This window comes from Carya illinoinensis, chromosome 10 (genome assembly GCF_018687715.1).
Source record: "Carya illinoinensis cultivar Pawnee chromosome 10, C.illinoinensisPawnee_v1, whole genome shotgun sequence".
NCBI classification, from domain to species: Eukaryota; Viridiplantae; Streptophyta; class Magnoliopsida; order Fagales; family Juglandaceae; genus Carya; species Carya illinoinensis.
This window is the reverse complement of record NC_056761.1, coordinates 6,606,959-6,621,692: the sequence shown is the minus strand read 5'-3', so window position 1 is coordinate 6,621,692 and position 14,734 is coordinate 6,606,959. Positions and strand designations below refer to the sequence as shown.

Genomic DNA, 14,734 nt, shown 5'->3' with positions numbered 1-14,734 from the left:
TCATGTGGTGTTACTCGTTAAGACGATAATACTTGATTTATAAGATATTTAAATTTTAAATTTATTTTATAAATTAAATTAAATTAATTAAATTAATTTAATATATCTTTAACTTGAGAGGATTTAAAATTTCATTAATTAATTACAAATAATATTGAAATATTACAAATTTAATATGAAATCATGTTGTGAATAGGAGTTACATTACTTGAAAGGAATAAGTTCTTACAATTTAGAATGATTTAAATGAAAGATTTGTAATAATTTTAAAGGACTCCAGTTATAAGGTTAGATTTAACTTTCTTTATATCTCCACTCATTCAATCTAATAAATCTTGAAGTACTTAACATCATTGCTAGGCAAATGTTAGGATTATCATGGACTACAGTTGCAACAATAACAACATATACTCATTAGAGTGGGCCTAATTTCTTATAATCAATCACTTTCTTATAAAATTCTTTATATAACTTTTATTGAAGGATATACACTAAAGATTTTTAATTAATTAAATATTTTATATAAATTCCTTGTAATCTTTCAAAAAAGAAATGAAATTTACCTAAACAATAAATTCTAGTTTTTTTTTTCAAAATATTTGCACGAGACTCAAACATCGTGAACATATCTAACATTTCTAAATTAGAATCCCATTATGCTATAAAAAAAAAAAAAACCCATTAGGCTTAATTTTTATATTTTTGATAAATTACAAAAACCCATCCCAAAATTATGATATTATTTTTAAATATAATTCCGAGTAGCGACTCGTAACAAACTCACTCCCTACATCGATATGCTTGGACTCTTTTGCTAAAAGTAGGGAGTTAGTTTGAAAATGCGATAATTAATAAACTTTGAAAAATCACAAATAATTAGGGAGTTAAAAGCCGCTACATGCCCAGATAGGGGATCTAAAGGTGACGTGGCAAATCTTGATTGCTCCGAATATTACAATCGAATCGATTAATATTCGAATCGATCTAACCGAAGAGAACCCACCGAACGTGGCAAGAGGCCGAGTCACCAAGGAGGGGAAGGAGGAGGAGAAGAATAGGGATAAGAAAGTCGCAAATCAGAGGGGACCGAAAACGGAGAAGAAAATTCATGGCGGGCCACGATAGTGGATCGATACTTGTATTCGCGCAATTCCAGAGCGCGGTGGACGAGGGTTTCTGGCACAGATTGTCCTCTCTCAAGCTCAACAAGCTCGGCATCGACGAATCTCCCATTCCCATCACTGGTACCGCTCGCTCTTCTTCGCTCTATGTGCTTCTAATTTGTCTTTGTGTTTTTGTTGCCCTAATTAGTATTCAGATTTTGGAATCTTGTTTTTTGTGCTGGTGTTGTGGTTAGGCGATCAGCATCATCATCATCATCATCATATTTTTTGGATAAATTTGCTGTTAGTTGATGAGAAAGTAGGGGGGAGTAATAGAACCTTTTAGTATTATGTGTTTCTTTTCGGTCGTGGTCGTGAAAGGATTGAAAAGTTTTGAGTAAACTAACTCAGATGATTAAGTTAGATTCATTCGGGCGAAAAGTGATATCCCCAAATAGCGCTTACGAACAGGAATTCAGATTCTAAGAGAATATTTAAATAGGGATTCATATGTGCGAAACTGTAAGTAACCTACTGTTGCATCGAACATTATGAATCTAGGCTAAAGTATGTTTCTATTTTCTGAAAAATTCAAGCTTTCTGAACCTTTGCTCCCAATTTTTGACACATTATTGGAATTTCATAGTGTTGTACAAAACTATTTGATATTAAGATTTGTGAGCTCCGTATGTTCTGAGTTGAAAACTGACCTTGTTTTGCAGGCTATTATGCACCTTGCTCTCACCCGCAGGTGTCAAATCATTTAACTCTACTAGCTCAGTCTTTGCCCTCGGAATCTAACGAGCAATCTTCAGCAGCAGCCATGAGTCGTGGCAACAGGAACAGGTGCCCCATCCGGGGCACTCTTTACAACACGAATACAATTGAAAGCTTCCATAAGCTTGACAAGAAGAGCTTGCTAAGGGTAGAAGCAAAGAAGGTGCCCCTTGTAATGGGTTTAATTCTTGAATTGTGTGCTGTAGTCTGTATTTCTATGTCCAGGATGAGTTTCTTTGGCTGCTTAGCAATTTCGGATTGTATTGTTGAATGACTTGATTGGAAGTACAAATCTGGTGTTACAAGTTTACTCATTGATATCTTCTTCTTTTTTAATTTTGTTTAAATAAGCAATCAACTTCTTATTGATATCTAGATTTGGGACGACATTCATACTGGAAGGGCTGTGGAGGATAGTGCATTGCTTTCAAGGTTCCTTCTTATCTCGTTTGCAGACCTGAAAAAATGGAACTTTCATTACTGGTTTGCTTTTCCTGTTCTGGTGCTTGATCCTCCTGCAACCTTGGTTGATTTAATGCCAGCTTCACAGTATTTTAGCTTAGAAGAGGTGCTGAGACTACTTTTATGGTTGGAAATAATGAAGCTAACTATTATGCTTCTATCTCCATTTTAATGCCCAAATTGTTGTTTTGACCTGTAGGCAGAATCTGTTTCTGCAGCTTGTAATGAGTGGCGTAACTCAAGCTTAACAGCAGGTAAATATGTCTGCTCATTATTTGCAATTTTTTTTATGCAATTTTTTAAGTTTTTTTTTCTTAGTTTAGTGAAAATGTTATTTTTGTTCTTTTTAATCAAAGTTTAAGGTGTCTGCTGCAGATGTGCCATTCTTTTTGGTCAGTACTGATCCAAATTCACATGCAACTGTTAAGCATCTGAAGGACTGGGAAACCTGTCAAAGCGATGGTCACAAGGTTTGTCCACATGACTCTTTAAATATCTATAATTCATTCCAGTTAATTAAATACAATATGCTTATTGTGGGAAAAAAATAGGCTTACATGGGGATTTTAAGTTGGTGGACCACATTCTGGATGTGTCATTCTTAAGTCTACTTTGCACTTTATTGGCAGTTGCTTTTCGGGTTTTATGACCCATGTCATCTTCCACACAATCCTGGTTGGCCTCTTCGCAACTACCTTGCTCTTATTTGTGTGAGATGGAATCTCAAGTCGGTTCGCTTTTTATGCTATAGAGAGAGTCGTGGCTTCGCAGATTTGGGGTCGTCCCTTGTTGGTGAAGCCTTGATTACTGTTCCACAAGGTAGAGCGGCAGAAATTGGGTAACAGCTCTATTCTGATTGATTGTTTCTCTCTCTCTCTCTCTCTCTCTCTCTCTCTCTCTCTCTCTCTTTCTGTTTCTCTCTCATTTTAACTTATTTCTATCTGCCTGAATCTTAATGTTTCAGGATGGAGGGATCATCAATCTTTACCTAATGCAGTGGGGTGGGAACATAACAAAGGGAGGCAAGTGCCCAGGTCTATTAGCCTTGCTAAATCCATGGATCCAACTAGGTATGCTGTCTGCACTGTCACTTTATTTCCATATGGCATTAGTCCAATTGTTACCCTAGCATTTTGAGACATTCTTTTTACAGGTTGGCCATATCTGCTGCAGATTTGAATCTAAAACTAATGAGATGGCGTGCTTTACCATCCCTGAACTTAAATGCCATGTCATCTATCAAGTGTCTTCTACTAGGAGCAGGTACGCTAGGATGCCAGGTTGCTCGCATGCTTATGGTGAGAGCTCAAAAACTTATGATTAAAGTATAAGACTTATCTTTTTGGGTGATAAAAAATTTATCATATTGCAGGCTTGGGGGGTGCGGAAAATTACACTGCTTGACAATGGCAGGGTTGCTATGTCGAATCCATTGAGGCAGTCCCTCTATACATTGGATGACTGCCTCAATGGAGGTGAATTTAAAGCCACAGCAGCAGTTAAAAGTCTCACTCGCATATTCCCAGCTGTTGTAAGTGATTTTACCTCCTAGGCCACTAATCAGAAGGGTTATTCTCGAAAGATGTTAATTTTTCGTACCATGCATGCATTCAATCATTCCTTTTACAGGATGCAGAAGGTGTTGTGATGGCTATACCAATGCCTGGGCACCCTGTGTCTAGCCAAGAAGAGGATAGTGTGCTTGAAGATTGTAGACGCTTGCATGATTTGATTGATTCTCATGAAGCAGTTTTCTTGTTGACTGATACAAGGGAAAGTCGGTGGTTACCTACACTTCTCTGTGCCAATACGAACAAGGTCTATGTCTTAATTCTTTTGTTTTCTTCCCTTGGGATAGTTTTTGTTACATTTGGCATTTTCTTTTCCAACAAGCTTGGGTCTCATTCTCAACTCCAACAATTAGTCTTTCATTTATTGATATCAGCCTCACTCGCATACATATGATTTGCTTCTTGCAGATTACCATAACAGCAGCTCTAGGGTTTGATAGCTTCTTGGTTATGCGCCATGGAGCTGGTCCTTTTGTCTCTAGCCATGACTTCAACGTTGAAGCTGCTAATGCTTTATCTGCGGTGGAAAACATTGCCCAAGCTGATAAAGATGAAAGGCAGAGATTGGGCTGTTACTTCTGCAACGATGTGGTTGCACCAATTGATGTAATTTTCAAGAAAGCCAGATATACAATGTTTTATATGTTTTATCTATAACAAACTCAACCATAATTCCTGTGTACTTTTGCAGTCAACTGCCAACCGCACATTGGACCAGCAATGCACTGTTACACGACCAGGGCTTGCTCCTATTGCTTCAGCTCTTGCCGTTGAACTTTTGGTGGGCATCCTACATCACCCTCTAGGGTAAGGCTATGTGAAAAGACATTATTCATTATTTTTTGGAGTTTTGAAGAGATTATCAGTTGGCTGTTGTTTTTGGTGTTGAACTGCAAATGTACAGGATATATGCAGAAGGGGAGGTTGCAAACTCCTTGACTAGTGAAAGTAGTGAGCGGCCCCTTGGTGTTTTACCCCACCAGATTCGAGGTTCCCTCTCTCAATTTTCTCAGATGGCACTTGTGGGTCACTCCTCAAACAGTTGCACAGCTTGTTGCAGCACTGTAAGTTTTGCTTGCTCATTTGATTACTGTTTCTAGTGCTGCTTTTTAGATTCATTTCCTAGGTTATTGTTTTCAAACAACATGGTGGTGTGTGTGTATATATATATATATGAATCAAACATGTATGTCTCAACTTAGATAGATTCTGCACTATCGGATCCCAGTTTAGGCATTAAAAGCTATGGCCTAACCAGTTGGATCTTTGCAGAAGCTGTTTTATTATTAACATTTAGTAATAAAAAAAGTAAACATGGTTTACTTCTTCAGATCAGATCATAAACCTATGAGATTAATTTGCCATACAAGTAGAACCAACCAAAAGGAGGATGGGAGTTTTTCAGTATTACATATTGTTTGTCTTTTTGATCGTTTTCTTTTTTCTCATCTTGTTCCCAGTTCTTTTTGTTTGTCATTTTTTTATCGAGTGTTTTAACTTCCGTCACAATTAATTGATCAGGTGGTATCCGAATATCGGGAAAGAGGAATGGAGTTTATTATCCAAGCAATCAACCATCCAACCTATCTAGAGGATCTCACTGGCCTAACAGAGTTAATGAGATCAGCCAGCGCCTTCAAACTTGACTGGGATAATGAGACGGATCTTGATGAGGACGATTATGTTGATATTTAAGGAATTCCTTTAACTGGATGCGCTTATTTATTCAACTGGTATTAGAGTACGTTATTCTAATGTGAAACAACTTAGTTCTTTAATTCGACATGTTGGGCTGCACAAACATCTCTGGTTGAATCCCCATTTCGCCTCGGTATATTCACAGAATCGCAAGGATATCCGGAAATGTGAACATATGAACACTTCTATGTAATTTATAATACTAGTCTCTAATTCAGCCACCTGTTTGTCTTCACTACTAATGATTCATGAGACATCATTCCTGATCTTGAATTAGCTGAAAGCTTGTAAATCGGGTCCAATTAATTTCTCTTAAAAAAAAGAAATTATATCATTACTCTGTAGATCAAAGGTTTTTTAGCGCCGTTGCAATGGTGGGTGAGCATGGCAACGATTTGGCCATTTGTGGATGCAACGGTCGAGTTTTAAGGTTGCTATGAACCTAATCATAGCCTCATCGAGTGGCATATGCTTATACTTATCATTTTCATACATCATATACTTGATATATTTTAATACTATTTTTTATTTTATTTTAGTATTGTTAAACTAATTGAATTGTTCTATTTATCATTTATACATAACATATTTGTTATAAGAAAAAATATATATATATATATATAATATGGTGTGTGGAGACGAAAAGTAGAATTATTTATTCTTATAATTGTTTGTCTCATTTTTCATGTAATTTGAAGACATCGACACGCTGGGTGAAGCCACTATTTAAGGTAGTTCAGTTTACATTATTTAAATTATTTTGAGATTAGAACAGGCACGATAGCACCAGTGGTCTAGTGGTAGAATAGTACCCTGCCACGGTACAGACCCGGGTTCGATTCCCGGCTGGTGCATTCTATTTTTCTCTAGTGGTGCACTAAATACTATTTTTAGTTGTTTGTTGACCGGGTTAGAACGAGAAGAACCAAAGATTTTCGCTTGGCAGGGGTCCTGTTTTTAATACGAAAATAAATCAAGTATTGATGCCAAATGTTGAAAATATAAAGTAGGGATTTTAGCATTTTTCTTCTCCTTTCCATATCTCCGATTTGGTCCTCCTGACCAAACAAAGATTTATAACTACCAAAGGGTCCCTCTTTGAAGCTACGAATATTTGGTTTTCCAAAACGAAACCAGTCAACAATAATCTCGTTCGGTTTAGTTGTTCATTTGGGTATGATTTGAATGCGTTTTCTAAGCCGAACCAGTACGTCAATGAAGAAGAAACATCACTTTGTTGCTTCAATTGAACTCGATCGATCAGTTTTGGCCGCTTTGAAACAAACGAGGTAGGCACCTCGATGGTTTTGTGCCTAAAAAAGGGGTCATTGGTCTTGTACCTAAAGAGGGTACGTATCATGGTAGCAACTTGATCGCTGGACCTTGAAAAAGAATGTATCATGCAGAAATGCATTTGATAACATCGATTCTTTAAAAAGATAAATAAGTAAATTGTTAGTGTTGTGTTTCGTAAACCTTTAGGTCAAGTTCTAGCAACTTTGGTATTTAGAATTGGACCCTCAGCAGTAGTCTAGTACGATTGTATAGTGTCGGTATGTACATCCATGGTGGTGAACAATATTTAAGTACAGATGAAATAATAAAGAAGACACAAATTTTACATGATTCGGCACTAAACCTATTACGTCCATGGGGGGTTTAGGGAGGAAAGTTTCTACTATAATGAGCTTGTTTAGTCTCTCATAGCCTCCCATCGTCACTATGCAATGGAGATACCGATTCTTCCTTCTAGTTTTTCTCCTCTTCATTGGAGTCTTTCTCTCGTCAGGTTATAGAAAATGAAATCTCTAGAAATTTATAAGTTACTCAAACTGTCCAAAAAGTCCCCAAATTTGTAGGTTCCCCCCATTTTTATCTTAAACCCTCGTTCTGTTTTAAATCACTTCTCTTCTAACACCTTTTATGTTAAATCACTTATTTTTTCTCTCCTCTCATTACTCTCCTCTTATACTGTGCCCCCTGCCCTTGTCCCCCTCTCTTATTGTTCCCTTCCTCCTAGTGGGTCCCCCAAGGGGCTGGGCCTAGGAAATCTGATGGGCCGAGGAAAATCCCCTCACAAACTTTCGTAAACAAATCGCAAAACCACTACTTTGTGGAATTTGACCGTAACCTTTTCATTCCAATTACTAATATTAGGTTGAAGAGTGAAGTTGCAGGGCTTTATAGAGAGCTTTGCTACCAATATAATTCAAGCTTTCTTTTTCGATGACTTCAAAATTTGAACTGCCGGGTCAATCAACAAGGAGGGAACTTGAAGAACACCAACACGCGGTGAACTTGTTCCAAAATTGTGAGCACAAACCTTTTGACGTATATTATCGGAAGAAAAGAGCTGGATAGGTGCTGCTGCTCCAAAGTTTATGCCAACAAGGGTAAAGGAAAAGCAACAGAGTCCTAATTAACAAAAGGGATTCGAAATTCGGAGTCTTTGGAGATGTTGAGTTAGTAGCTTTTGCACTTTTCGACTTTTTAGAGTCGCAAAAGCCATCATATAGAATTATTTCATTGTGGGTGATATCATATCCTACCAAGCACTCTATCCTTCGGCAAATGCAGTTTGTGGTTGTGGAAATTGACCCCTCTCTCTCTCTCTCTCTCTCTCTCTCTCTATATATATATATATATGAGTGGAGTCGCCATTTTGAGTAGCACTTTCGGTGTCACATATATAAATTGGAGGGGGTTGCCAGCATACCTGCATGCCAATATAAAGATTTTGCAAGATACGCACCTAAATGCCTGGATTTTATTCGTTTGTTAGGTCTAGTTAATCCGGGAGGTATATGCGAAATCGAGAACTTGCATGAATCCCCAACTCCATCTAATGACACCAGAGCATTCATCAGGCTATTCGACTGTGTATGGAGGTTCTGAAACCCCAAGAATTTCCTCATCATAGAGACATGAAGAAGCAAAAAAGAAAAAAAAAATGGGCCTACATATGGGATCAATTTATTGATCCCTAGCCGTGAGTTCTTACCATGGGAGTCGACTTAAATGGTGGTTTTTTTTATACAGTCCGTTAGGACATTAATTGTTAAGACAATTATATTTTTCAGCGAGATTCTACCATTGATATTACTTTCCAAATTAGTCTAATTTTACATACATTTAACTTAAATGGATTACATGGTCTAATAGAAACTAAGTTTCTATTTTAAAAAAATTAAATATGTGCATGAGCCAGTTTATTAAGTTTACACCTCACACCTTATGTGGCAAACCGGATTTACTAACAAGTGAACCGGTTCTATCCTATCTCCTCCATCTCAATCTTGCCCGAAGCATGAAACCCTCCCCATCATCTTTGTGGTTTCCCCCATTAAACGTAACATGATTTGCCCCTCCCCTTCATCTCCCCCTCTTCTTTATGATTTCTCCAAATTTGAAACTTGAACCAACCCAAAACTGAGCTCTCTCTCAGAGAGAGAGAGAGAGAGAGAGAGAGAGAGAGAGAGAGAGAGAGAGAGAGAGAGAGAGAGAGAGAGAGAGAGAGAGAGAGAGAGAGAGAGATATGGCCTTGTGCGATTATTCAAAACGTCTGCTTTAGTACGAAAATAAATCCACTTAAAATGTAAAGTGTAGGGTGAATAGTAACTGATGTACAGAACTCATCTTTTAAAAATTATATATTTAGAAATGTATGCTTACATGCTAGCATAACTACAACAATGTACTTTCAAATATTTCTTAAAAAAAAAAACATGTACTTTCAAATAAAAAGTGTTTTTCAATTTTAAGAAAAAGGAGAAAAAAGTGAAGATTGTTCTTCAAAACATATACGACTCTCTTGCAGTGGCATGTGGCATGTGACGTGGAAATGCCACGCAATTCAAAGGCCTCGTAATGCAATTCCACCCATAACTTGTACAGATCGATTGAGTTCTTTCTTCTTCTTTTTTTTCTTTTTTTTAATTGGTTAAGATGGGTCAATAATGGTGAGATGAGTACGTGTTAAAGTCGTGCACTAATGAGTAGTGAAGACTCACTGTGCCGTCCTGATCCCAAGTTGGTACATCAAAATTCTTCCCATACTCATTCCTTATCAGTTTGCTAATTGATCAGGGGCTATATATTGAACATGTGTTGTATCTCCAAACAAAAATATATTGGTGTGCAGTTTTTCTTTTGTATACCTGAATTTGGCTCATAATTTCAACAAAATCACTAAAATTTTCCAGTCTAAAGCAAAATCCTTCCAATGGTAGACGATAAACATGCGATCAATCATTAAAAACAGTCTATTATAAAGATAATATTTTCGATATCTATATGAACATATGCATTTTAGGTTGTTTTACTTTTTAACATATTCGTTATTATTATTTTTTAAATATGTGCTATATTTACAAAAAAATCTCACAAAAATAAATTTACAAATTAACTAATTTTATATAATACGTCAAATCTGAATGAATAATATGTACAGTAAGAAGACCTATTTCTAGGGAAAGACACCAAGTGAAATAAAGAAAAATTCTAATTAAAGTAATATGATCTAGGTACTATTCTAATCAAAATAATATAAATATTTTTTATAATAAAAATAATTTTACAATCTGACATATCAAATTGTAAATTTATTTTAGTGGATTTTTGTGGATAAATTGTTTTTGTTTATTTATTATTAGAATGTATGCAAGTGAATTCAAAACATTGTTTGGTCAATTAACGTGGTGATACATGACCTAACCACTGTAATCTATAGGACTTGACGGCAAAACGGAGAAGCATCGTGGAATGAGCTGCATTGTCGTGACAAAGCAGGCCATATTTGGCAGCCGTAAATCCTAGTGCTTAATGTCCTAAAACACTACAACAAGAAAAAAAAGGAAAAATGCACGAAGGACTCCTCGATTTGAAAATTGTTTTCTTGGTAATCTATGTTCTGTTTTTTGGTCTATTGACTACAAAATCGCTGACAATAATCTCTCTTTGTCTAACACAAACGGGGATTTGATCATGATTTTTTGTTTTTTGTTTTCCCTTTTGTTTTGTATTCTGTAAGCTGCATTATGCAGCAAGTACCAACCATGCATGTCAGAGGATCCCACTCTCAGAATTATGATTTTCTGGCCAGTATATGGTAAGGAAAATGATTAAGCAGAAGCACAACAATTTCATGGTTTGCAAGCCACCTGTACTGTATATAATGTCAAACATTAATTTATGATCCTTCGTGCAGAAACCGGTGCTGGTCCTGCTCCTATACACCCTGCTTCGCACATGCCATTAGTGTCGATTAAGATTGTTTATGATTAAAGAAAGCAAAAATGCAGGAAACACGTACAGTGCCATGCCTGATGCCCAAAACTTAAGGCTTAAAAATATTTATTAAAAATTTGATATTATTTTTAAAAAATATATTTAAACAATTATAGATACCAAACCCTCGTTCATTTTATAACTTCAAAATACGTGTCAGAACTTGAGACATCTTCTTGATACAATAGGTTCGCTAATTTGAAAGGGGACAGTACTGTTCTTCGGCATGTGCTTTGTGCTGCCCTCTGTTTTTGTTAACAAAGTCTTCCTCCTCCTTCCACTAATCCCTATTCTCTGCAATAAAGTCAGAGTGTCAGGCAAGTTTTGAAGTGTAGAGAACCAAACCCAAAAGCCATATTCCCAATCCCTCTCCTTCCCTGTCTCTTTAATTACCATGTCTTTGTGCACCTCACAACGTCCAAAAATGCCCGATTCTTCTTCCTCTTCTCCTCCTCCTTGTTCTCCTATTTGGTTATTGCCCCGCAAAAAGCTCCACTTCTTTGCTCGAATCCGACGGTTCCTGCGACTGAAAGCAGCTCGTAAGAGATGCGGATCGTCGGGCGAATTCAACTTAGCGAGTGCCAAAGGTGTTAATAACGAAGTAGTAGTCCAGGCTCTGGAGATGGAGAGTGAGGACGAGTCGGCGGTGCTACAGAGGTCAGTTAAGAAGCTTCACTTCGGAAGCTGGCTGGAGAAAGAGATGGCGGCTAAGGAGATTGAGAGGCTTGCTAGAGAAGACGGGAAGATAAGGAAATTCTTGGCGCAGCTTGGGGTTATACCTGTGCTGGTGGCTATGGCGGCTTCGGAGGTGGCCGCGCAGCGGCGTGTGGCGGTGACGGCTTTGATTGAGCTCGCCAATGGAAGTTATACGTAAGTTCTATACGTTTTTTTAAAACATTTTTGGCATTAAAACATGGCGTTATATATGAGTGATAATCTTGATCATGATATATTCTGGCTGTTCAAATATCTCAATTCTTAGACTATATATTATTTTTTTCATTTTCAAATGATTGAGATCATGATCCTTATCGAGAGGATTAACAAAGAGTGCAGCAAGACTTTCTCTGTGAAATTACCAGCATGAACATTTGTCCTTACAATTATTCATTCACCTGCATATGAATAATTGGAAGTGGAGTACATCTTTGTCTCCAAGATGATCGCTCCAAAATCTTAATTTTGCTTTTGCATTTATTGGGAAAAAAAAAGATAATGAAAATAGAAGCTATTTTAAAGGGTTGGTGATTCATTATGGCAGCTAGCATACCGTATTAGGTAAGGATGGTACAACCATATAATCAGTCAAATAAAAAGAAATCTAGCTTTCTTTCATAACTTCTGACCTAATATTTTTGCATGGAGAAAATGTATTTGAAATGTTTGGGAGAAAATAGAATTTAAAATACCTTTGAATAAGGTGAGAGTTCTTAATTTTTCGAGATTGTGGAGCCCAAAATGAGCCTTGGGGCACCACCATCCTTTGACATTAGGGGGTGTAAAGAGTCTAAGGATAGATGATTCAGTATTCACAAGGTAGTTGGTCTGCAGGATATGGACTGGAGGACCCAGATTCCTAGCTATTTTTCATATATATATATATATATATATTTAAAGAACATCATGGATATAAATATTCCAGGAATTTAAAGATAAGGATGAATGAGTCCTCGTGCAGCAATAATGGAGCTCTCCATCTAGACCGTTGCATTTATCTTCATTGAATCCTTTTCCATGCATGTAGATGGCAGGAGACAACCAAGAGGGTGGTGGCCTGGTGTTTAAAGACTTAATTAGGATTTCATGATGACCCATTATTATTGTTTTTAAATAAATGATATTTCCAGTATGCAATACACGCATTCTATTTAAAAAATATAGGGAAATTTAACATTCACATAAAAATATATTTTTTTAATAGTGACTTTTACTTTTTTTCAAAAAAAACATATGAAATATTCTAAAACTCTATATAACACTAATTAAAAAAATGAAGTTATTAGAAATCTTCGTATTTATATAAACACAATCCTGAATGGAAAATGCTAGTAAAGTTATCCAAAGTTACCGTTCAATTATTTTAATTTTTTATTTAATAATTAAAGAAATGACTATTAATAAGATTGTATATTTATTTAATAATAAAATATATTAAAAAGTTATTTAAAAAATAAATAATAAAAATAATAAATAAATAGACCAGCAGCAGTTATCACTTGGCCGCCCGCTAGCAATGAACTTGAATCAGAAGTCCCCTAAGGTGCGCGCTGACTGTACCCACGGTGGCAATTGGAAGAGTTGCAGGGGGAACATGAGTACTGTTTGTTGAAGTGACATGTTTGTCCTTTTAGAAGTAGAAAAATTGCAGCTCGGAGATATAGTGCAGTGGCTCAGATTGCATGAAAATCTTTGGACAACTAAACACTTCCTTTGTTGACTTTCACTTTCCAACGCAGATCTAGTCCCCGAATCTTTGACTTCAGCAGCTTCATGTTCTTTATTTTATTTGATTAATGGAGATTTCCATGAAGTTAAATCTGCAATAATGGACCGCCATATCTGTTTTTGCTTGTTCTATTTAATTAACCAATGCAAGTTTCAAAGTCATACCTGATGCAATGATCATTCTTGTTTTCAACATAGATTGAAATCCTCTCTAATTGCTTGGTAAAATCTAATGGTCTAATGTAAGACAGTATTAAATGTTGTAGGGTTTATACTGCCGGGAAATCTAACATGGATAGTATTAAATGACGAAGGATTGTGTGCGCGTGTCTTGTCTTTCCAATTTTCTTTCTGAATCGGTCTGTCTTCTTCCCTCAGGAACAAGGCGCTCATGTTGGAGGCAGGAATCTTATCCGAACTGCCACAGAACATTGATACTGTCGATGAACTAACGAGACGTGAATTTGCAGAACTGCTCTTATCGTTATCTTCTCTTGCAAATGATACCCAATTCCGTCTAGCCTCGTCCAAAACTCTCCCATTTCTCTTGAGCATTCTTCAATCCGGTTCAAATGTTGAAACTAAAGAGTTGTGTTTGGGTACTACGTACAACATCTCCACCGTCTTGGACCATGCAGGAGCCCTGGTCTCTAGCGGATTGTTACAAACACTCTTGACGCTCTCCACTTCAAAGGAACTTTCAGAGAAAGCCCTCGCAACGCTCGGGCATTTGGTGGTGACTTTGATGGGAAAAAAGGCAATGGAAAACAGTCCAATGGTGCCAGAGAGCTTGATAGAGATGTTGACATGGGAAGATAAACCCAAGTGCCAAGAATTATCAGCTTACATTCTAATGATTCTGGGTCATCAAAGCTTAACCCAACGGGAAAAAATGGCAAAGTCAGGAATTGTGCAGGTACTTCTTGAAGTGTCATTATTGGGTAGCCCTCTAGCACAGAAGAGGGCGCTAAAGCTATTACAATGGTTCAAAGATGAGCGGCAAGCAAACATGCGACCCCATTCCGGACCCCAAACAGGAAGGATTGCAATGGGTTCCCCTGAACATCCAAGGGAGGCTCAAGAAGGGAAGAAAATGATGAAGAATTTGGTAAAGCAAAGTTTACATAAGAATATGGAAGTGATAACCCGACGAGCCAATATTGCTGCAGTTCACTCCTCTAAGCTCAAAGCCCTTGTGATCAGCACAAGTTCAAAGAGCTTGCCTTACTAAAGGTTTTAAAAGTTGGAATTTACACTTCAATTTTTAGGCTCCTCTGCAGATACAGAGGAAATGAACTTCATGGATTGCCACAGATATGCATTCCTTGTGCAGTATGAGTAGTGACAATTTTTTATCACGGACAAAAAAATAAAAAAACGAAAGTTTTCTCA

At 36.9% G+C, this 14,734-nt stretch overlaps 2 protein-coding genes and 1 non-coding gene across 3 annotated transcripts; all 3 read left to right on the top strand.

Annotated features, from left to right (window-relative positions):
• The first annotated feature begins 986 nt into the window (after positions 1-986).
• Positions 987-5,846, top strand: LOC122279023 (ubiquitin-like modifier-activating enzyme atg7). Its single transcript, XM_043089275.1, has 14 exons — positions 987-1,244; positions 1,826-2,043; positions 2,257-2,448; positions 2,542-2,596; positions 2,718-2,812; positions 2,972-3,161; positions 3,307-3,412; positions 3,496-3,640; positions 3,715-3,873; positions 3,972-4,160; positions 4,322-4,519; positions 4,605-4,720; positions 4,818-4,977; positions 5,435-5,846. Exons 1-14 carry the CDS (start codon positions 1,109-1,111, stop codon positions 5,606-5,608), a joined length of 2,133 nt encoding a protein of 710 aa, XP_042945209.1. The 5' UTR covers positions 987-1,108; the 3' UTR covers positions 5,609-5,846.
• A 548-nt stretch (positions 5,847-6,394) lies between these two features.
• On the top strand, positions 6,395-6,465 carry TRNAG-GCC. Its single transcript has one exon. It is a non-coding gene; the product is annotated as a tRNA-Gly (tRNA).
• Positions 6,466-11,067: 4,602 nt separating this feature from the next.
• On the top strand, positions 11,068-14,734 carry LOC122279674 (protein spotted leaf 11-like). The gene is made up of 2 exons (XM_043090445.1): positions 11,068-11,767; positions 13,721-14,734. The coding sequence occupies exons 1-2, from the start codon at positions 11,292-11,294 to the stop codon at positions 14,571-14,573; spliced, it is 1,329 nt and encodes a 442-aa protein (XP_042946379.1). The 5' UTR covers positions 11,068-11,291; the 3' UTR covers positions 14,574-14,734.